Consider the following 22,548-nt stretch of genomic DNA (forward strand, 5'->3'; position numbering starts at 1 on the left):
AGGCTGCTTAGGACATTAAACAACATAACTGATGACTAATAAAACACAGTGTGAATGGGAGGGAGAGAGGTGCTTTCAGATTAGAAGAATAGGTGGAAGATGGCTTTGCCATTGGTCAGGATATTGACTTTGTAGGAGAAATGGGCTTAGGGAAAGATAATGGTTTGATCTTAATATGATGAATTTGGAGCACTCGAGAAACAATTTGGTGAAAATGAACAGGAAAGTTGAAAATAGAGGTCTGAAGATCAAGCAGAAGTTCATGCTGGAGGTCGTTAGGATCCCCCAGGGAGAGGAGGGGCAGGGAGGATTTGAGTGCCATTTCTCCCCAAGGCAATGGAGAAAGACCCAGGGCAAGACAGGGAGAAGGAGCTGCCAGAAAGAAGGCAGGCAGAATAAATAAAAGAGAATTATCTAAGAGAATTCCTGTCGGGAGTTGTCTATGAGATGAACTTGACCTCAAATCTTTTTAACAATGAGATCATTCATAGAAAGAGAAAAAAATGGGTCTTACCTTGTATGCCTTTGAATGTGACACATCCAGAATTTTGTTGTATTTATTAAAAAATCTTAGCTTTTTATGTATATTTTCACCAAAGAAAAAAGAAAAAACGTCGAGAAGGAAGAGGGTTGACATGTCGTGGGGTTTTTAACCAATGTCATAATACAATATGTGTACTACTGTTTCATGAGAAACTATTTGTTCTATAAACCTTCACCTGAAGTACAAAAAAAAAAATTAAAAATCTTAGCTTTTTAATAAATAACATGGTAATTGTAATAATTGTTGCTGTTAGTTGCTGTTGAGTCAATTCCTACTCATGGCAACCCCATGCGTGCACAGTAGAACTGCTTCATAGGGTTTTAAAGGCTGTCACCTTTCAGAAGTAGATCTCCAGGCCTTTCTTTTGAGGGTTCAAACCACCAACCTTTCAGTTAGTATCCGAGTGCTTAACCATTTGCACCACCCAGGTAACAGCCATAATAATAATTAGCCATGTCGATTGATGCTTCAGCCTTAAGTCTTATGAGGACTAGTCACTCACATGTCCCTTTGGATAGGGGTAAGTGCATCTAGACACACAGTTCAGAGGCCTCTCCATGGTCTATAACTGACAGGTGCTCCCTGAGAACACTACTCCCTATGGCAGAGTCACAGCAGCTAGTGAGGTTGCCCCCTTCACTTCACTGGGGTTCCTTAGTCTGGTCTCTTGAGACTGTTTCCCATGAATAGGTAGGATACGGTCTTCTTGCCTCATGGACTTGGGCACTGAAATTTACACCAATTCAAGGGTCATGCCACCCAGCAGGATACAGAGGTGTTCTAGCAAAGCTACTTTGGTGTTCCCAGATGATGGCTCCAGGGATCTTGGATTTTTTAGGCTCCTGATGCTGCTTCTTACTTCCCTGCAGGTTGGGTTATCATTGTTCTTTATCACCTCTCTGAGAGCTCCTATCTGTAAGCCTAGTTCCAAATACCAAATAAGGAATTAGAGCTGAGCAAATAGGAAACAACTAACCCCTCCCCCCACTCCCACCTCTGTTTACTTCAGCAAGTATTTATTGAGTCTCTGTTCTGTATTAAGCATCTTTCCGAACAATGCGGTAGCCAAAAAGACCCCAGGAATGCGTGGGTTTCTGAGAAAGGCAAACATACCATGAAGAACCTATCAGAGAGAAGCCTATACCAGACATGTAATTGTATGTCACTATGGTTATGATCTATGTCCCTGAAATGTGGTAGACATGGTAATCTGGAAGTGCTTGAGGTAGAAGGCTGGAGCAGAGGACATCACTGCAGACAGGTGTAGTCAAGGGAGACATCCTGGAGGAAGTGAGTATTCCTGCTGAATCAAAAATTGTATGTCATATTTGGGTTGGCAAAAGGAAGAGCGTTGTTCAAGAGAAACAGAAGAAAGAATAATTATACTGTTTATAGAGGGAGAACCCAGAGTCTTGTTTTCTTCAGGAATTTGCCTTTAGGCAGACGCTTACTTTTAAGTTTCTAATACAAAAGTAATACACTCCTTTTACTCAACATTCAGGAATAGAAAAATTCACTTGTAATCTCAGCGTCTTAAAACAACTTTTACTGTTTTGTTATATTTTTTGCTTCTCTACATTTGTATTTTTATAGAGTTATAACCAAAGAAATATAAGGGAATAGGTCAGAATGCAACTGTGTTTTTGTATGTTGCCTAATAGTACCCATTATCAACTTAATGGTAGAATAATATTATATATATATATATCCATGCACCAGTCAACTCAAAATGAGAAGAAACAGCTGCAAACATTCATTAATAATCAGAACATGGAATGCACGAAGTATGACTGTAAGAAAATTGGAAATCATCAAAAATGATATGGAATGCATGAAGATCGATATCCTAGGCATTAGTGAGGTGAAATGGACTGGTATTAGCCATTTTGAATCGGACAATTTTATGGTCTACTATGCCAGGAATGATGGATTGAAGAAGAATGGCATCTCAGTCATCGTAAAAAAAAAAAAAAAAAAAAAAATTCAAGATCTATCTGAAGTACGATGTTGTCAGTGATAGGACAATATCCATACGCACACAAGGGAAACCAGTTAATATGACTATTACACAAATTTACTAATGCCCAAGATGAAGAAATTGAAGATTTTTACCAACTTACACAGTCTGAAATTGATCAAACATGCAATCAATATGCATTGATAATTATTGGTGATTGGAATGTGAACGTTCGAAACAAAGAATAAAGATCGGTAATTGGAAAATATGGCCTTGGTGATAGAAACGACACCAGAGATCGCATGATAGAATTTTGCAAGACCAACAACTTATTCATTGCTAATACCTTTTTCAGCAACATAAACAGCCACTATACACATGTAGGATCCCTGGTGGCCCAGTGGTTAAGAGCTTGGCTACTAACCAAAAGGTCGGCAGTTCGAATCCACCAGCCACTCCTTGGAAACCCTGTGAGGCAGTTCTACTCTGTCCTATAGGGTTGCTATGAGTCAGAATTGACTTGAAGGCAACGAGTTTATTTATTTATTTAAAAAAAAAATACATATAGACCTCGCCACATGGAATATACCAGAATCAAATCAACTGCATCTATGTAAAGAGACAATGGAGAAGCTCACTATCGTCAGTCAGAACAAGGCCAGGGGCTGACTGCGGAACAGACCGTCAGTTGCTCATATGCTAGTTCAAGATGAAGCTGAAGAAAATTAAATCCATGAGAGCCAAAGTATGACCTTAAATATATCCCACCTAAATTCAGAGACCATCTCAAGAATAGATTTGACGCATTGAACACTAACGACTGAAAACCAGGTGAATGGTGGGATGAGATGAAGAAAGCAAAAGGTCATTAAAAGACAAGAAAGAAAAGATCACAATGAATATCAGAAGAGACTCTGAAACTTGCTCTTCAACGTAGAGTAGCTAAAGCGAACGGAAGAATTGATGAAGTAAAAGCTGAACAGAAGATTTCAAAGGGTGGCTCAAGAAGACAAAGTAAAATATAATGAAATGTGCAAAGACCTGAAGTTAGAACACCAAAAGGGAAAACACGCACAGCATTTCTTAAGCTGAAACAACTGAAGAAAAAATTTTCAAGCCTTGAGTTGCAGTATTGAAGGATTCTATGGGCAAAATACTGAACAATGTAGGAAGCATCAAAAGAAGATGGAAGGAATACACACAGTCACTGTACCAAAAAAAATTGGTTGACGTTCAGCTGTTTCAGGAGGTAGCATATGATCAAGAAATGATGGTATTGAAGGAAGAAGTCCAAGCTGCACTGAAAGCATTGGTGAAAAACAAGGTTCCAGGAATTGATGGAATGCCAATTGAGATGTTTCAACAAATGGATGCAATGCTGGAAGCATTCACTCGTCTCTGCCAAGAAATTTGGAAGACAGCTATCTGGCCAACAGACTGGAAGAGATTCATATTTGTGCCCATTCCAAAGAAAGGTAATCCAACAGAATGCGGAAATTATCGAAGAATATCATTAATATCACAAGTAAAATTTTGCTAAAGATAATTAAAAAATGGTTGCAGCAGTACATCTCCAGGGAACTGCCAGAAACTCAGTTTGGATTCAGAAGAGTATGTAGAACAAGGGATATCGTTGCTGATGTCAGATGAATCTTGGCTGAAAGCAGAGAATACCAGAAAGATGTTTTATTGATTATGCAAAGGCATTTGACTATGTGGATCATAACAAATTATGATAACATTTTGAAGCATTAGAGTTCCAGAACACTTAACTGTACTCATGCAGAACCTGTACATAGACCAAGAGGCAGTTTTTCAAACAGAACAAGGAGATACTGCATGGTTTAAAATCAGGAAAGGTGTGCGTCAGGGTTGCATTCTTTCACCATACTTGTTCAATCTATATGCTCAGCAAAAAGCTGGACTATATGAAGAACAATGTGGCATCAGGTTTGGAGGAAGACTCATTAACAACCTATGATATGCAGTTGATCCAACCTTGCTTGCTGAAAGCAAAGCGAACTTGAAGCACTTACTGATGAAGATCAAGGACTACAGCCTTCAGTATGCATTACACCTCAACATAAAGAAAACAAAAATCCTCACAGCTGGACCAATAAACAACATCATGATGAATGGTGAAAAGATTGATTTTGTCAAGGATTTCATTTTACTTGGGTCCACAGTCAATGTCCATGGAAGCAACAGTCAAGAAATCCAACGATGTATTGCACTGGGCAAATCTGCTACAAAAGACCTCTTTAATGTGTTAGAAAGCAAAATGTCACTTTGAGGATTAAGGTGTGCCTGACCCAAGCATTGTTTCTTCAGTCACTTCGTATGCATGCAAAAGCTGCACAATGAATAAGGAAGACTGAAGAAGAATTGATGCTCTTGAATTATGGTGTTGGTGAAGAATGTTGAATATACCATGGACTTCCAGAAGAACGAATACATCTGTCTTAGAAGAAGTACAGCCAGAATGCTCCTTAGAAGTGAGGATGGCAGGACTTCGTCTCATGTGCTTTGGACATGTTATCAGGAGGCACCAGTCCCTGGAGAAGGACATCATGCTTGGTAAAGTATAGCGTCAGCAAGAAAAAGGAAGACCCTCGAGGAGATGGATTGACACAATGGCTGCGACAATGGGCTCAAATATAGCAACGATTAGGATGGTGCAGGACCAGGCAGTGTTTTATTCTGTTGTACATAGGGTTGCTGTGAGTTGGAAGACTTGACAGCACCTACCAACAACTAACAATAACATATATTTATGTACATATGTATACCATTATTTACTTAATTTTTCTTTTGAATATTTGAGTTTTTCTGCTTTATTCACAATCACAAATCATGTGGTGAATATTTCTTGCTGCCTATAGCTTTTCCTATACTTTGGATCATATTTTTAGGAATTATACTCTCGAAGTTACAAATACTGAAGGAAGGGCATGCATATTTTTATGACCTTATGATAAGTCTTTTGAAAAAGAGCTTGGCAATATGTATCGATTTTTAGTGCTGCCAGTCACAAATGAAGGAACCTCTTTCACTGCAAACTCATCAGTATTAGCTACTTTAACTTAAAAAAAAGTCTGCTTTTATAAGTTAAGACAAGTGCTGCTCTACCTTCTTTGACTTTGCATTTTCCTGCGTTTATAACTTCCATATCCTCATTTGCAGCCAGTCTGTTCATGTTTTAACCAGAAGCTCCAGTTCACTTCGTGCAGAAAAATAGAAAATATGGGAAGACTTGTGCAGATGTTCCCAGCAAACAGTGTTTTGAAAATCATCTGCAATTCTCTTTTCGTTTCCGTAAAAACATATATAAGAGCAGAAGAGGTAGTGGAACTAATACCCCTTTTATCTAGCAGTTCTAGGGGAAAACAGAAGGAAAGCCTGCGTGTATTTTGGACTTCTTACTTAAATGCTGCATATGAAAAATCAGTAGGAGCCTTAGAACTGTACATACCCTGTTCCTTGTCATCAATTTGAGGAAGGCTGCCTCCTTTGAGATCTCACTGTTTGGTCTAAACATCTCTGCAGGTAACTAGTGTCCCAGAAGACCAGATCCTGGTGGCTGTGTTCCCTGGCCTTCCCACATCAGCAGAGCTCTTTATCCTTCCCCCCAAGAACTTGACAGAGAGGAGGAAAGGCAATGAAGAGGACCTGGAACAAGTAAGTGAAAGAAAACTTGACTGAGACACTTGCCTTCCACCCTATACTTTGAGGGGACACAGAGTTATTCCCAGCCAAAAAAGGAGACAAGTTGTCTTCCGTTGTCCTTCCTTTGACCAGAGCCCAGGGCTCTGAAGAACACTTAGCTTTACCCAGAATAAACACAAACGCAAATAGACTGGAGCATTGAGCCACGAAGGGAGAAAACACAACCCTGGCATCATTCATTCCAGCCGTTGGCATCCTTGTCCATTGCTCATGTCGCCCTCTCAATGACTTGTGCTGGGAAGGTGGGGGAGGGAGGGAAGGGTGAAAGAGAGATTTATTGGTTGGTTGGTTGATTGACTGATTGACTTGAGTTTCCCTATTTATTCTGGGAGAATTTGCTCCTTGTCTTTAAACTGCATTGGCTCTAGAGATCCTGGTCAATTTAAGTTCTGCTTCTGGGGAGAAAACAAACTACTTTTAAACATGCCTCTCTGGAGAGCAGTGGCTTCCCTCATCTTTACGTTAACTAAGAAAATAGCATTTCCCGAAGGGATGATTTACTGCCCTTAACAAATGGGCATATAGTTTCTGTGATCTGCACACTGTCCAGAAGTAAAGGAAATGGCAGCTCCAGTGCAACTCTTTCTCTCGAGGCCGGCTTTTGTAAAGGTCTGATTGGCTGCCCTTGGCTCTGCCCTGCCCTGCCTTCCCATGATGCTTAGTCACTAGAAGTAGAAATAAATGAGAATGAGACTGCTAAAAGCCAGCGTGAAGCAAATTCATTGACTCCTATGTGAGGTAACCATTGCACAGATATCTCCCGTGTCCCTCTGGTACTCAACTGACCGTCACCTATCCCAGCATGCATCTGCAGCCCTCAGACAGCATAGGTGCATTGCAGTCAGTTTCTCTGGAAAGTGAAACAATTCCTTGCATTGCAGGATTGCATATTGAAGTTGGCCAGAAATAAATACGGCTTCTCAATGCATACATCACTTTTACAAGACCTCTTTCTTCTGAAATAGCAAGTGGCATGTGTGAACTATATTTGGAAGCTAAAGTATCCATCCATTTAGATAAATAGGTAATTACGGTGATGGATAGCAACTGTGATATTAAGGTGCGTAAGGCGAGATAAGAATTAGGGACAACAGCCTAAGTCTGCCTCAGCTTTCATGTGGGAATTACAGAGTGATTAAATCGATGTTATGTGTTCTGAGACTTGCTGGGGGAGAGTAAAGAGGAAACATTATTCCAGGAAAAAAGAGGAAGCTTTTGCTTTGATGCTTGCCTCCCATTGTCTCTAAGATAGAAAAGTGGAGGAATGGGCTAGGGTATAAGTGCTTGCTTTAATCCTGGTAGGGGCCTCTCTACCCAGTGTGTATTGCTTGATCACATTAAAGAGCTAACGATGAGTTGACTTACTTTCATTGGAACCCACAACAGGCTTTTTCTACGATAGGTTATAAAGACATGGATGAAAGACCACAGAGCTAGGAGTTGAATGAAACTTTGATGTCTGTTATCAACTCTAATTCACTCCTTGACTATGGACACACCTCCTTCTGTCTCACTGTCCTCTTCAGTATAAGGGAACAATATCAACTACTTTATTGGCCTCACAAAGCTCCAAGGTCTGTGAGAACTGAATTGAGAAAGATGTTCCAATATCCTTTCATATACCCAAAACAAAAAAACCCATTGCCATCGAGTCAATTCCAACTCATAGCGACCCTATAGGACACAGTAGAACTGCCTCATAGGGTTTCCTAGGCTGTAAATCTTTAGGGAAGCAGATTGTCACATCTTTCTCCCACAGAGCAGCTGGTGGGTTCGATACTGCCAAATTTTCGGTTCAAAGCCAAGCGTTTTAACCACTGCGCCACCAGGGCTCCTCATCCTTTCATATACAGTCCCCAAATTCAGAACTATGGACTTGTCCGCTGAATGAACATGGTCATTTTTTGCCTATTGACCTTATCTTTGATTTTTTATCCTATTAGGGAGCATCACTCCATGTCATGCCACCTGCAGCCCTTCTTTCTTTCTTTTCCAGGTTGTAGAGATGCTGTTTAATGCTCTAAACCAGAACTTGGTTCAGTTTGAGCTGAAGCCAGGAGTTCAAGTTGTTGTGTATGTCACTCAGCTGACATTAGGTAAGTGCCCGCTGGGGAATGAGAGGGGTCATCTGTTACCCTGCAGGGAGAAGCAGGAGATAATCACAGAACACTTCTCACTAAATGCCTGGAAATGGCTTTGTAGAAGGGCCCTTTTGTGTAGCGATGGTTCAGAAAGATTAGTCACATCTTTTAGGAGGCATCCTGGTGAGGTGGCAGAAGACTTCCTTAGGAGCTATTGAACCCCTTGATGATCTGGGGGAAAAACTAAAATTTCTTTGGCTTGTTTTTTTGTTTGTTTTGTTGTGTGTTTTGTTTAATCTGCAACAGTTGGGATTGTATCAGGTAGTCCTGCCAGTCACAGCGATTGCTGTGGAGTCGATTCTGACCCATGGTAACCCCATGTCCCAGGCTCTTAATTTCTACAATTCTCTGACTCCATGAATCTTGGTTGGGAAAGCAGATTAGCTAATCTTCAAACACCCTTCCAGTTTACGATGTGTGAGTTGAAGCAGCAACAGGGACCGGCTCTACTAGGTTAATGTGTAACAGGAATCCAAAAGGCGTGTCCCATTGGGCATCCACTTCTGACTCTCTACCAGAGCCTATTTGCTAAATGGCCCTTACTGATGTATGACTTCAGATGTGGAGGCTCCAAATATACCCCTCCAGCTGTGTCTTACCAGAACAGAGCACAGGAAGAGAATGGAACACTGCATTAGTATTTAATCCAAAGTTCCCAAGGAGCCACCTATAATCGTCATCAACGGGCACTCTGGCTGTCAAAGAGAAAGAGCTTTCAAGCCCTTATTCTGCTCCCCTCAGTGGGACACATATTGCCCAATTTACACCAAGAGTAGCATGATTTCCCAGGCAGAGTGGAGTTTTCCTTTCCTTAAGAAGCTGTGGTCAGGGATACCATTCTTATCATTGAGGCCAAGCTGCCTGGGCCCTAAGAGCATGCAGGGCAATTGGAGACTGGAAATAAGGATGGAGACCAGCTGGCCTCCTTCTCCAAAGGGTACTCCCTCCAGCTAATAGCTTCCAAGTGAATATGTCTCTTCTTTCCTCCTAGCTCCATTGGTGGACTCTAGCCCTGGGCACAGCAGCTCAGCCATGCTTATGCTCTTGTCGGTGGTGTTTGTTGGCCTGGCTGTGTTTTTGATTTACAAGTTTAAAAGGTATGTGCTACTACCACTCAGTTTTGACTTGGGGACTAAGTTAATGGGAGCTGATTCTTCCCATAGCCAACATCTCTAAACTTATCTCAAGAATGTGATCTTAATTCTCCATGAAGCTCTGTTTGGCATTGGGGAAATAAATGGATTTAAGAATCTGAACTTATCCAATTTATAGGTATAATAAGCTAGGAAAATGAGGACTGGCCTATGACATCAATTTGTTCCCTTCAAGAGAAGTGTAAGGGGTTTTCAAACCTCTTCCAAATTTCTAAAGTGAGGGCTCAGTATTCAGGAGATCTTTTTCTATAGCTTGATACCCATTCAGGGTGCTTATCTAGAGCAAATGCAGCTGAAATCTGATATGCCCATGTACAGAAACACACATATTTTCTTATCTTGTGTTGCAGCTATTCTGTATTTCTGTTTAAATTTGTGTGCGAAAATATTCAACCTTCATTCCTCTCTCTCTCTTTCTGTTTCTAAAGAAAAATTGATCAGAAAAACAAACTCCATATATTCAGAAGTTATTTCTGAAGGCTGTCAGTTAAAACCAGTTGCCATGGAGTCGACTCTGACTCATGGCCACCCGATATGTATCAGAGTAGAACTATGCTCCATAGGATTTTCAATGGCAGATTTTTCAGAAATAGATCTCCAGGGCTTTCTTCTAAGATGCCTCTGGGTGGACTCGAACCTCCAGTCTTTCAGCTGAGGTTCAAGTGCATTAACCTATTGTACCAACCAGGGTCTCCTCTGAAGGCTACATGAGGGGTACTATGACAGGATACTTATTTAAGACATGAAATTAAGTTCAATAACTCTTTACCCTTATTCAAATAGTATAAGACATCTACCAGAAGGTGTACTGGTTAAGAGCATGAACTCTGAAATCAGACAGACCTGATTTTAACTTGTAGCATTTGTAACCTTGAGTAATTGAATTTGCTTCCACAAGCCTTAGTTTCCTCATGTATAAATTGGGGAAAATGGTAATACTCACTTCACAGAGTGCTATGTGACTTAAATATAACAACACCTGTACCTTTCTATACCTATACCTAAACACCAAAGCTAAGTTATTGTAGAGAACAAAAAACATGCCCTCCAAAGATGCCTTCTGTATCACTAACTGGGACATACTAGGCTCCTACAAATTACATCAGTGGGATAGGGATGTGCTTCTTAAGACGTCTGGTATCAGGTACCGTCGAAATAGCATAGCCATTGTCAGATGATTTTCAGAAGCATTACTTGTTCCTGAGAGTATTTCTAGGGACTGAAGGTAATGCTCTTTGATTTTGGAAGAGGTCACTGGTAATGGTGCTTTACTCTCCCCTTCCTCCCTACAGCCCCATTAGCTCTCCTGTAGTGAATTATCTCCTTACTTAAAAACACCAGCTTCACTCAATGAACATTTCAGCATTCGCCACAACAGCTAATGCCTTCAGTGTTCTCCCATGTCCACCTAAAGACAGAGTGAGGTTTACCTTCCCAGTCAATTGACAGACCATTATGTGAGTTCCTAGGAGCCCTGGTTGCGCAGAGGTTAAGCACGCGACCCGCTAAGCGAAAGGTCAATGGTTCAAATCTACCCAGTCATTCTGCGGGAGAAAGATATGGCAGTCTGCCTCCATAAAGATTACAGTCTTGGAAACCCTATGGGGCATTTCTACTCTGTTCTGTAGGGCTGCTATGAGTCAGAACCGACTCGACTGCAAAAGGTTTGGCAAAAGTTCATGGCCTCTTGGATCAAGACGTGTCAACCTCCCTGCCCCTGTTCCTGTTGAAGAGGGGAGAAACCCTTTATATCACAATTAGAGAGAAAGGTTCAATATAGAAAAATCTGGTTAAGGCAACACTCATTTATGGAAGTGCTTTAGTTACATGCAAAGAACAATTTTATTCATCCAAGGATTTGATTGTGGGGAAGCCTGGTGGTTGCTGGACTTGAAGATCAGCTAAACTGGATTTATCACCATTTGGCTCCTGGAACTGTACAATTGCCGAGGACAAGGGGCAATCAGTATAAGTCCTGCAAAGAGGCATTTGTGTCAGGCAGCTGCAAATGACGGCAAGGCTTCTCCTGTGACTTAGACAGTGTTCTGTTCTTTTACCAATGCTGCTGAACTCCTGAGACAATCGCCTTACAGACAATCGACTTATAATGTAGGCATCTCTAAATTTGTATACTTTTACACTTGAATCCATGCCAGGTAATGACATCCCTGAATTATTCTACCTTTGTAGTTCCCAGATATCAACCAATCCCTGCCACATCCTTGACAGCGCATTATGTAGCTACGATTACAGAAAACGAACGTCAAACTTGATCAACAGCAGTCACCTAGGAGGAACCAGTCACCTGTTACCTTTTCTTTTCCAGCCCCCTTTTCTGGAAGTTTTCCTCTCACTGCTCAAGCCCTTTGGTTGAGGTTCTGTTGGGTTTTGTTTTATATATTTGCTCTCCTTCCCCTCACCAGTCACCTGGAACCCTTGGAACTTGCCAACAAGTAGAGATCAGGATTCTCAGTGCCTCCTTTGCTTCTTTCATCACTATTCACTAGAACATTCTGCCAGGATGGAAATATTCTATAATCTGTGCTATCCAATGCTACAGCCACTCATATGACTGAAGAACTGACTTTAAATTTTTTTTAAGTAATTTAAATTTAAGTAGCTACACACATGGCTACTGAACACTGCTCTTTTGGACAACATAGGCTAGAGAAAAGGGTACTTCTCTGTCTCAAAATCACTGGTCATGCTGAGTTTTCAGCCCCAGACTTTTCTCTCTGTAATCTCCGTCATTAATGCATTAAGACATTCATTCATTCAACAAACATTTATTGAGTGCCTACTCTGTGCCAGTCACTGAAAATGATCTCATTGTCGCAGTGGTCACTTGACAGGAAAGGAGAATAAAGTTACCATGTGCTCCAAGCTTCCTTTAAGTACATATCACTCTGCCTCTGACATTCAGTTTTGTTCTTGGGTTTTGGCTGCTATTTTTAATATCTCACAGTAATAATTAAATATCACTGTGAGATAGCTTTTACTTTTTGAAAATTCTACTAAACAAGACCTTTCTATAACTGTAGATTCACTTTTGTTGATTACCCAGGAAAACGTCTGTAGCTTTTATATTTCTTCCAGTCTTTTTTCAGTAGAGCTTTCATTATAGTCTGAAGCCTACCTTGCTGTCTCTAAACACTCTCCCATAGGCTTCTAACACTTGTCATAGATGGAGCAAATGAATAAAAACTGTGTGGTTTTTTTAGGAGACTTGGATTTTTCCATCTTACCTGTCTTATTAAAACCTGTATGACTGTGTGGCCCAAGACGTGTCTCTTAAACTCTTTATTTCCCATCTTTCGCATCTACAAAAGTGGGGTTTAGACTTCAGTTATCTTAAGTATTCCCAACAATCCTACAAGCAGACATGTTAAGAAATAAAAAACAATTAGACAATTTTTTTTAATGCTACAAGTTGTGACATAAAATTTATTCCCTTCTAACCATCTATTAAAAATAAAGATGAAAAATATGCCTGTTTTTATATGTGATTTTAGACATCGAAATGAAGTGAATAATCTTTATAAGGGGAAATTTATCCAGATCCTCATAGATAACATTAGGAAAACGGGAAAGGGGAGGCAAAGAGCTTTGGTTACAGCTCTGAAGTATACAGACTTGTGTGATCAGGGATGGGTTGGCCACTCCCAGCACCTAATAAATATTATAGCTGATCCCAGCATTCATTAGTAATGTGTACTTTTATGAATAGAAGGAATCTAAGTTGTTAGGCTGCATTTTTGTTTAGATAAGAAGAAGAAAGTAGGAGCCAGCATGAATTTTTATAATTATACACATTTAGATAACCCACTGTTGGCAGCCTCACATAGAATCTATTCATTTAAGACTCTGGTAAATTATAGTAAGCAGGTTTAGTATTGGTCATTTGGAATCAGACAATCATATGGTCTGCTATGCCAGAAATGGCAAATTAAAGAACGGCTTCACATTCATTGTCAAAAAAGAACATTTCAAAATCTATCCTGAAGTACACCGCTGTCATTGATAAGATAATATCCATACACCTACAAGAAAGACCAGTTAATACTACTATTATTCATATTTGCGCACCAACCACTAATGCCAAAGATGAAGAAATTGAATATTTTTACCAATTTCTGAAACTGATCAAACATGCAATCAGGATGCATTGATAATGACTGGTGACTGGAATGTGAAATCAAAGAAGAAGGGTCAATAGGTGGAAAATATGGCTTTAGTGATAGAAATGATGCCAGGGATCACATAATAGACGTTTGCAAAACCAATGACTAATTCATTGGAAATTTAAATGGTGACTATACATGTGGACCTCACCAGATGGAATACACAGGAATCAAATCAACTACATCTGTGGAAAGAGACAATGGAGAAGCTCGATATCATCAGCCAGAACAAGGCCAGAGGCCAACTGCAGAACAGACCATCAATTGCTCATATGCAAGCTCAAGTTGAAGCTGAAGCAAATTAAAACAAGTCCATGAGAGCCAAAATATGACTTTAAGTATATCACACCTGAATTTGGAGACTATCTCAAGAATAGATTTGACACGTTGAACATGAGTGACCGAGGACCAGATGAGCTGTGGGATGACATCAAGGACATCATACATGAAGAAAGCAAAAGGTTATTAAAAAGACAGGAAAGAAAGAAAAGACCAAAACAGATATCAGAAGAGACTCAGAAATTTGCTCTTGAACATAGAGTAGCTAAAGGGAATAGAAGAAATGATGTAGTAAAAGAGCTGAACAAAATACTTCAAAGGACAGTTCAAGAGGACAAAGTAAAGTATTATAATGAAATGTGCAAAGACCTGGAGTTAGAAAACCAAAGGGGAAGAAATCCCTTGACATTTCTCAAGCTGAAAGAACTGAAGAAAAAATTCAAGCCTCGAGTTGCAATATTGAGGGATTCTGCAGACAAAATATTGAACGATGCAGGAAGCATCAAAAGAATATGGAAGGAATACACAGAGTCACTGTGCCAAAAAGAATTGGTCAACATTCAGCCATTTCAGGAGGTAGCATATGATCAAGAACTGATGATACTGAAGGAAGAAGTCCAAGCTGCACTAGTGAAAAACAAGGTTCCAAGAATTGATGGAATACCGAATGAGATGTTTCAATGAACAGATGCAATGCTGAAGTGCTCACTTGTCTATGCCGAGAAATTTGGAAGACAGTTACCTGGCCAACTGACTGGAAGAGATCCACATTTGTGCCCATTCCAAAGAAAGATGATCCAACAGAATGTGAAAGTTATCCAACAATATCATTAATATCATAAACAAGTAAAATTTTGCTGAAGATAATTCAAAAATGCTTGCAACGGTACATTGACGGAACTGCTGGATATTAAAGCTGGATTCAGAAGAGGACGTGGGACGAGACATATCATTGCTGGTGTCAAATGGATCTTGGCTGAAAGAAGAGAATACAGAAAGATGTTTACCTATATTTTATTGACTATGCAAAGACATTTAACTGTGTGGATCATAACCGATTATGGATAAGATTGTGAACAATGGGAGTACCGAATCACTTAATTATGCTCATGCAGAACCTGTACATAGACCAAGAGATGGTTGTTTAAACAAAGCAAGGGGATACCACATGGTTTAAAGTCAGGAAGGGTGTGTGTCATAGTTTTACCCTTTCACCATACTTATTTGATCTGTATGCTGAGCAAATCATCCAAGAAGCTGGACTATATGAAAAAGAAGGAGGTATCAGGATTGGAGGAAGATTCATTAACAACCAGCACTGTGCAGATGATACAACCTTGCTTCCTGAAACTGAACAGGACTTGAAGTACTTACTACCGATGAAGATAAAGACTACAGCCTTCGTCATGGATTACACCTCAACATAAAGAAAACAAAAATCCTCACAACTGGACCAATAGGCAACATTGAGATAAATGGAGAAAATATTCAAGTTGTCAAGGATTTCATTTTAGCTGGATTCACAATCAATGCCCGTGGAAGCAGCAATCAAGAAATCAAACAATCTATTGCATTGGGCAAATCTACAGCAAAAATCGTTTTAAATTGTTAAAAAGCAAAGATGTCACCTTGGAGACTAAGGTGTGGGTCTGACTCATGCCATGTTATTTTCATTTGCCTCATATGCATGCGAAAACTGGACAATGAACAAGGAAGATCGTAGAATTGACGCCTTTGAATTATGGTGTTGGCGATGAATATTGAATGAACCATGGACTGCCAGAAGAACAAACAAATCTGTCCTGGAAGAAATATAGCTAGAATGTTCCTTAGAAGGGAGGGTGGCGAGAGTTTGTCTTATGTACTTTGTACGTGTTATCAGGAAGGAACAGTCCCTGGAGAAGGACATCATATTTGGTAAATTAGAGGGTCAGTGAAAAAGAGGAAGACCTTCAAGGAGATGGATTGACATAGTGGCTGCAACATTGGGCTCAAACATAGCAATGATTGTGATGGCGGCATAGGACCGGGCACTGTGTCATTCTGTTGTACATAGAATCGCTATGAGTCAGAGCTGACTCTACAACACCTAACATCAACAGGAACAAGGAGTCATGGGGTGTCTCCCTTGTATGGAAAGCAAACAGTAAAGGCATGAAAACTGAACATAAAGGAAAGGTAGAAACCACATATACGTTAAGCCTCTTTTTGGATTTTTCTCTCGGAATAAGCTCCAGGAAAACCTTATTAATACCCCTACAGTCTGCCTCATTGGGGGTTTGGAAAATGTAGAAGCTTCAAAATAATACTAGTTTGTTGTGAGGAAAAGAGAGTGATTCTCCCTAGAAATGCTCTAAATGTTCCAGATTCAGATGGGTGTCAGGTATCCCAGGTTTTAATCACGTCTGTGTCAGTAGTCGCAGTGATTAACGGCTTGGCTGCGAACCAACAGGTCAGCTGTTCGAATCTACCAGTTGCTCCTTAGAAACCCTATGGGGCAGTTCTACTCTGTCCCATAGGGTTGCTATGAGTCTGAATCGACTCTATGGCAGCGGGCTTGGTTTTTATAGTATGCCAGTAATCAGTTTGGTGAATTGTCTGGACTTTAGTCCAATTTCCTCATCGTTAGATGAGGCTAGCAAGGTTTCCTCTAGATATAATGGTTCTAAATTAGAATATAGTCTTTTAATTTAAGAACGTATTATAGGAAAGTAGGAAGAGCATAGACTTTGGGTGTTACACTCATTCGTTTAATCATTCATTGAACAAATACTTATTGATTGTGAACCACAGTGCTAGCTTAGGTTAAGCGTTAGTCTGCTAACCAAAAGGTCAGCAGTTTGAATCCACCAGTCACTCCTTTGAAACCCTATGGGGCAGTTCTACTCTGTCCTGTAAGGTCACTATGAGTTGGAATTGACTCAACGGCAAGGGGTTTGGTTTTTTGTTTTTGTTTTTCGGTGCTATTTTAGGTATATAACAGTTAACATAGAAATCATGGTTCTTGCCCACATAGGGTTTATAGTCTAGTGGGAGAAAAAGACAACGAATCAAGTTAACAGTCATTACCCATTACATCACCTTAAACCAGCATCCTATTTATTTTCTCCATAAACACTGTCACATAATTACCTGTTTCTAACAGGAGAGATGTGTCATCAGGGAGGCCTCTCTGAGATGACATGTTAGCTAAGTTCCAAAGGATGAGGAAACCATCATGAGCAGAGCAGAAGCAGTGTGTTATAGACAGAAAATTCAGCTGGTTGCAAGTTCCTAAGATGGGGGAGAGCTTGATGTGTTTGTTAGACTCTCGCCACTCGGAGTTTGGGTGTGGCCCAACAGCATCAGCTTCACCTGGGAGGTTAGTAGAAATGCAGACTCTTGACCCTTTTTAGACCTATAGTCACAGTCTGCATGAGGTCCGCAGGTGATGCATATACACAGTGAAGTTGGCAAAGCTAGGTGGATTAGAGGGATTCAAAGGAGCTACAGAAGCTCTAACACAGAGGGTGAGGAGATGATTGTCCCAAGAACATTTCAGTCTGAACATGTCTTCCCCTCCAACCTCAAGTCCATCAGCCTTATCTTTCCAAACCATACTCCTTACCCACATGGGGGCTCTAGTCTAGTGGGAGAAAAAGACAGGGAATCAAGTCACCAGTCATTACCAATTAACCAATTGCCATTGAGTCAATTGTGACTCATAGCAACCCTATAGGACAGAGTAGAACTGCCCCATAGGGTTTCCAAGGCTGTAAATCTTTAGGGAAGCAGATTGCTACATCTTTCTCCCGAGGAGCAGCTGGTGGGTTCAAACTGCCAACCTTTCAGTTAGCAGCTGCAGCCGAGCTCTTAACCACTGCACCACGAGAGTTCCTTCATTATCAATTACATTACACTAAAACTTTATGATTTTGAAGGAAGTTGTTTAGCTTCTCTGTCCCCCTTAACCCTCTTCACAATCCTAAAAGAAAACTACTATTAGCCTCATTGAACAGATGAGGAAGCTGACTATCAAAGTATATACCTGGCCCATGGATGGTGCTCTGAAAATAGTAGCAATGGCTTTGAGTCTATTACTTCTTAGCCAATGTGAATCGATGAAATGGATGCAGCCTTAGAAAAAGTTCTTCCTACTATGATACAACCTCATGGGTCTCAAAGTCCAGCTCCTTTAAAAAGGTTTTAAAGGTTTTAAGAGTTTTTGTGGTAGCCTAATGGTTAATTAAACACTTGGCTGCTAACCAAAAGGTTGGCAGTTTGAACTCACCCAGTGGCTCTGCTGGAAAAAGACCTGGCGATCTGCTCCCATTAAGATTACAGCCTACAAAACCCAATGGGACAATTCTACTCTGTCATATGGGGTCTCTGTGAGTCAAAAATCAACTTGCTGACCCTAACAACAAGTACATAACTGAACAGCATTTCTTTTCTGTTTATGTCTGCTTGTTTTTTTTACCCCAGGAGAAGGTGCATCCCTCAGGGAATTCAGTGCTTTACATCTTCCCTAGGCATCTGAGTCTTCTGGCCTTGTGTTCACTGGCTTCGTGGCCACAGTGTCTCTGGGTGACCAGTCCCTTTCCATGACATGGGCCATTCTTGTTCAAAGCTTCTTCTTCCCCATTACCCAGGATTTCCAGTTGCCCAAGTGAACCATGCCCTGTGATCATAATCTGATTTTACTCCCGCCCATGTAGGAAAATCCCCTGGATTAATATCTATGCTCAAGTCCAACATGACAAAGAGCAGGAGATGATTGGGTCCGTGAGCCAAAGTGAAAACGCCCCCAAAATCACCCTCAGTGACTTCACTGAGCCTGAGGAACTGCTGGACAAAGAGCTGGACACCCGGGTCATAGGTATGTGCACCTGTACCACTACTTTCCAAGCTCCTGTGTCCTCTGTCCTCCACACACTAGGTCAGCCAGCCCGCTGACCTTCAGACAGAACCGGACTGGAGGGTGGGGAAAAAGAACTGGCCACAGTGTTATACTCATATTTTAAAATTTGTCCCCTACCACTGGCCACATAAAATAGTCAGATTTTTTTTCCCTTAAAAATCAATCAACATTGGAAACAATAGTGGGAGTGGAGGAATGGAACCAACTATCCATCACTGTTTTAATTCGTTTCCTTTTTTTCTCTAAAGCAAACGTATTATATGTCCATGTCAGTAATCACACAGGTGTGGGCTCTGGAGTCTAATAGCCTTGGGTCTATTTTCTTGTTCTGCCATATACTAACTTTGTGACCCCTGTGCCTTATATTTCTCATCTGAAGTGAGAATATTAGCACCTTCCTTCTAGGATCATTGTGATCATTAAATGATACAATGTCTTTAGCACAGTGTCTGGCACATAGTAATTGTTCAATACATGTTGTCTATTACTTTTGTTATCAATAAAGTATAAGTTGTCAGTCAATGTCAAGCAATCTGACCTTGCATGCTTGTGGGGGATGGCAAACATTAAACATGGACTAGAGAAGCCACCAGCGTGAGCTGAAGAGAGAGACTATGCAGGTGCCATATTTAATAAATACCAGTTACTCGCCTGTTCTTGGTGGCTTTGTATTTGCAGTAAATGAAACAGACACAGATCCCTGCTTTTGTGAAGTTTACATTCTTCTCTCCCTGTATCTTCTCTCCCCTGCAGGAGGCATTGCCACCATTGCGAACAGCGAAAGCACAAAGGAGATCCCCAACTGCACTAGTGTTTAATACCAACAAGCCACGTGGTCAACCACCTTTCTGACTTATTTTTGATGATTCCTATTACTATTATCATGGAAAAAGTGAATATGTCTTTTTTACCTTTTGTTTACCAAGGACCCCTTCGTAAGCAGGCAGATGCTTAGCTTTGGGAGAAAAAGGCATTCTTAGCTAATTAGAAAGAGAGAAAAAGAAAAGTGGCTGTATTTGGGCTAAGGGCAAAGGGCATATCTTCCCACAGCTTCCTTGCTTTATTCTGCCAGCGGTAGCGCCAGGACTCCCTTTTTCCTTGTGGTCTCTCTTTCTTTTATTTTTTAAGTTGGCTTGGCTTTTTGTTAACCTCCCATCTCCCCGCTAAAAATCACCAACCTCCCCACCTCACCCCCACACACACATCCGAAACAAACCGTTTCCTAGTTGGATCGCAGGAGGTAGGTTAGTGGGGAGTGGACGTGGCTGCAGAAAGCATGCACACCTGTATGAAAGGGGCCCTGATTTGTGCATGTCAATAGCAAAGCTACAGACGGCTTATTGTATATAATTACAGTGTAAATAGCCTTTTATTTCCTAAGAAATAATTTAATGTTTAGTAAAAAAGAAAAAAGAAAGACACGTGTGTTGGCTTACGCACTCACCCTCGGAGCTGACCAACCCCCAGGCCTGCTTGTTGTGCTGGGTTCTGGATGCTCTCCCTTTGTCGGTCACACTTAACTCTTGCATTGCCGTGTTCATGCCACAGCTGGTTTCTACTTATGTATATACAAGGGAGTGGGGGGGGCTTCTTTGGGGCAATTGATGAAGGAAGGACTATAGAGACCTCATAGAACCTGAGGGTCTTTTGGTTCCATCAGTGACATGGAAGAAATTGTAAGATGAAACCTACTAGAGACTACAAACTGAGACTCAGATGGGGAAACGAGGCTTCCCCTCCCCCAAAAAATAAGTTGAGGGTATTTTATCAGCCTGATATAGTTTCCTCTAAAGAAATAAGGCGATGGATCTAAAAATGATGATGATTGTGTTTGCTGATTGGATTCCATGGAGATGTGTAATACTTGTGATGAATTCTCAGGCTATCCTAAGCTCAGAAAAGTCCCCTGGGTACTAGGGTAAGCCCTGTGAGTGCCTCCTGGCATGGGTAGTAGAGGTAGAGAGGTTGGGAAAGAGGTGACGTTTGTGGGCTCATGAGTCCATGGAAATCCTATAGGCCAAATAGGGCTCTAGCCTTTAATGATATTAGTTAAAGAAGATTTTAGCCCAACTGTGCTATTTGCTTGTCAGATGTACACAACTTCCTTAAAGTGAAATGTCTGCCTTCAGTTCCCTTAAGGTAGTTCTTGCGTCTGGGGTGAGTGGCTTTCAAAGCCGATATTCTCTTTTCTAGCACCACAGCCCCTTCACACATTTACACAAATCAATTTTTTTCCGTAGGGTCACTTGAAGCCATGCTGTAAGCATTCTTTTTATTTTCAGGTACAGCCTGAGCACACTTGTTTTAAAAAAAATTATATACTGTATATATATGGGAGGAAAGGCCACATTTTGTACTTGTTAATTTTTGTGGGATGTTGTTTGCATTCTTCTCTGTGAGATGCAGAGAGAATGTGATATAGAGAAATCTGGCTGGCAACAGCATAGACAAATATTAGGAGCATTTCTAAAAATCCTGCTTTTTTGTTTCAAGGGTTAAACGGGGCAGACTATTGCAATACTTGTACTAAACACTGGAATACAAATGCATGAGTCATATCTGTCTCTACAGTATATGGACATATACTGTTCTTGGTTTTATTGTTCCATTTGAATATTTCTACTGTACAAAAGACAGTGGTTTTGAAATTGTTGAAAATAAATGTATTTTTGTACATCAAAGCTATACACCTGGCTGAGCTTTCTCTCTTTGGACGGTTTTCTTTTCCTATTGTATCAGTCGACTCTTGCTGCAATAATGATATGTGCCCCCCCACAAAAAGAATCTGAATGACTGGTAACAACAGGTATCTATTATTTGCTCAAGTGTCTTCAGGTTGGCTGTGGTTTGACTGAGCTCAGTTGGAATTGCTAGGCTCTGCTGTGCCCATCTGGACTGTAGGCTTTGAAGTCGTCATCATTCTGAGGCCATCATTCTGTTTGCTCTCACCCACAGCCCACTGACCAAAGAAAATTACACAGCCAAATCCAACATCAACGTGCTAGAAAAATAGACTATACCTACTCTGATGGAAGGCACTGCTGAGTCACATGGCAAAAGGTGTGGATATATAATTCAAATAAAGGGAGTGCATGAGAAATTGGAAACAACCCAATCTACCGTACCTATTCAATTTCTGCAAGCTCATGGGGAGCTTTCACTAGATGACCAATTGGAGCCCATAACCAAGTTTCCCATGCTAATGTTTGTGGCCAGGACTTCTGAGCAGAAGTCTTGGTAACTTCCATGCCTTTGAGTCTTCTTTTAAAAATTTATGTTATAAGTACCTTCCCCAAATATTGAGGATAAATGACTTACAGTATTTAATATAGAAGTGGGCTTTTTCAGTCTAACTGATGTTTCATAACATGAAGTGCTTGCACTTCTTTAAGGGATTTTTAATGATTTTGAGCTTCTCACATAAAGTACCTAATATCCCTGTTCCTTGTCAGTGATGAATTTTCTAAGTGCATTAATTTTTGCTTTCAAATGGAATGTGTGCTCTTCCCATGTTAATTTTATGTCCTGGTTGTTAAAATTGTTCCATCAGATTAAAAAGGACAAGAGTCAAATAAAATAATAAAACAGAATGAATCAGGTCCCTTGGGCTAAAGCATGAGTAAGAATATAGTCTCTTAGATGTCACCTCGAAGACTAAGGTGCACC

The 22,548-nt window shown here is 40.6% G+C and overlaps 1 protein-coding gene across 1 annotated transcript in view; it reads left to right on the forward strand.

The window, feature by feature from the left end:
- Positions 1-21,567, forward strand: part of SORCS3 (sortilin related VPS10 domain containing receptor 3) — a 665,571-nt gene extending 644,004 nt beyond the window's left edge. Inside the window, exons 23-27 of the mRNA XM_004370120.1 lie at positions 6,048-6,179; positions 8,224-8,323; positions 9,360-9,465; positions 18,680-18,840; positions 19,636-21,567. Coding sequence (XP_004370177.1) covers positions 6,048-6,179; positions 8,224-8,323; positions 9,360-9,465; positions 18,680-18,840; positions 19,636-19,700 — 564 coding nt within the window. The 3' untranslated portion in view covers positions 19,701-21,567. The remainder of the gene's footprint in view (positions 1-6,047; positions 6,180-8,223; positions 8,324-9,359; positions 9,466-18,679; positions 18,841-19,635) is intronic.
- Positions 21,568-22,548: the final 981 nt, after the last annotated feature.

Source organism: Trichechus manatus, unplaced genomic scaffold (genome assembly GCF_000243295.1).
Source record: "Trichechus manatus latirostris isolate Lorelei unplaced genomic scaffold, TriManLat1.0 scaffold00007, whole genome shotgun sequence".
In the NCBI taxonomy this organism is placed as follows: Eukaryota; Metazoa; Chordata; class Mammalia; order Sirenia; family Trichechidae; genus Trichechus; species Trichechus manatus.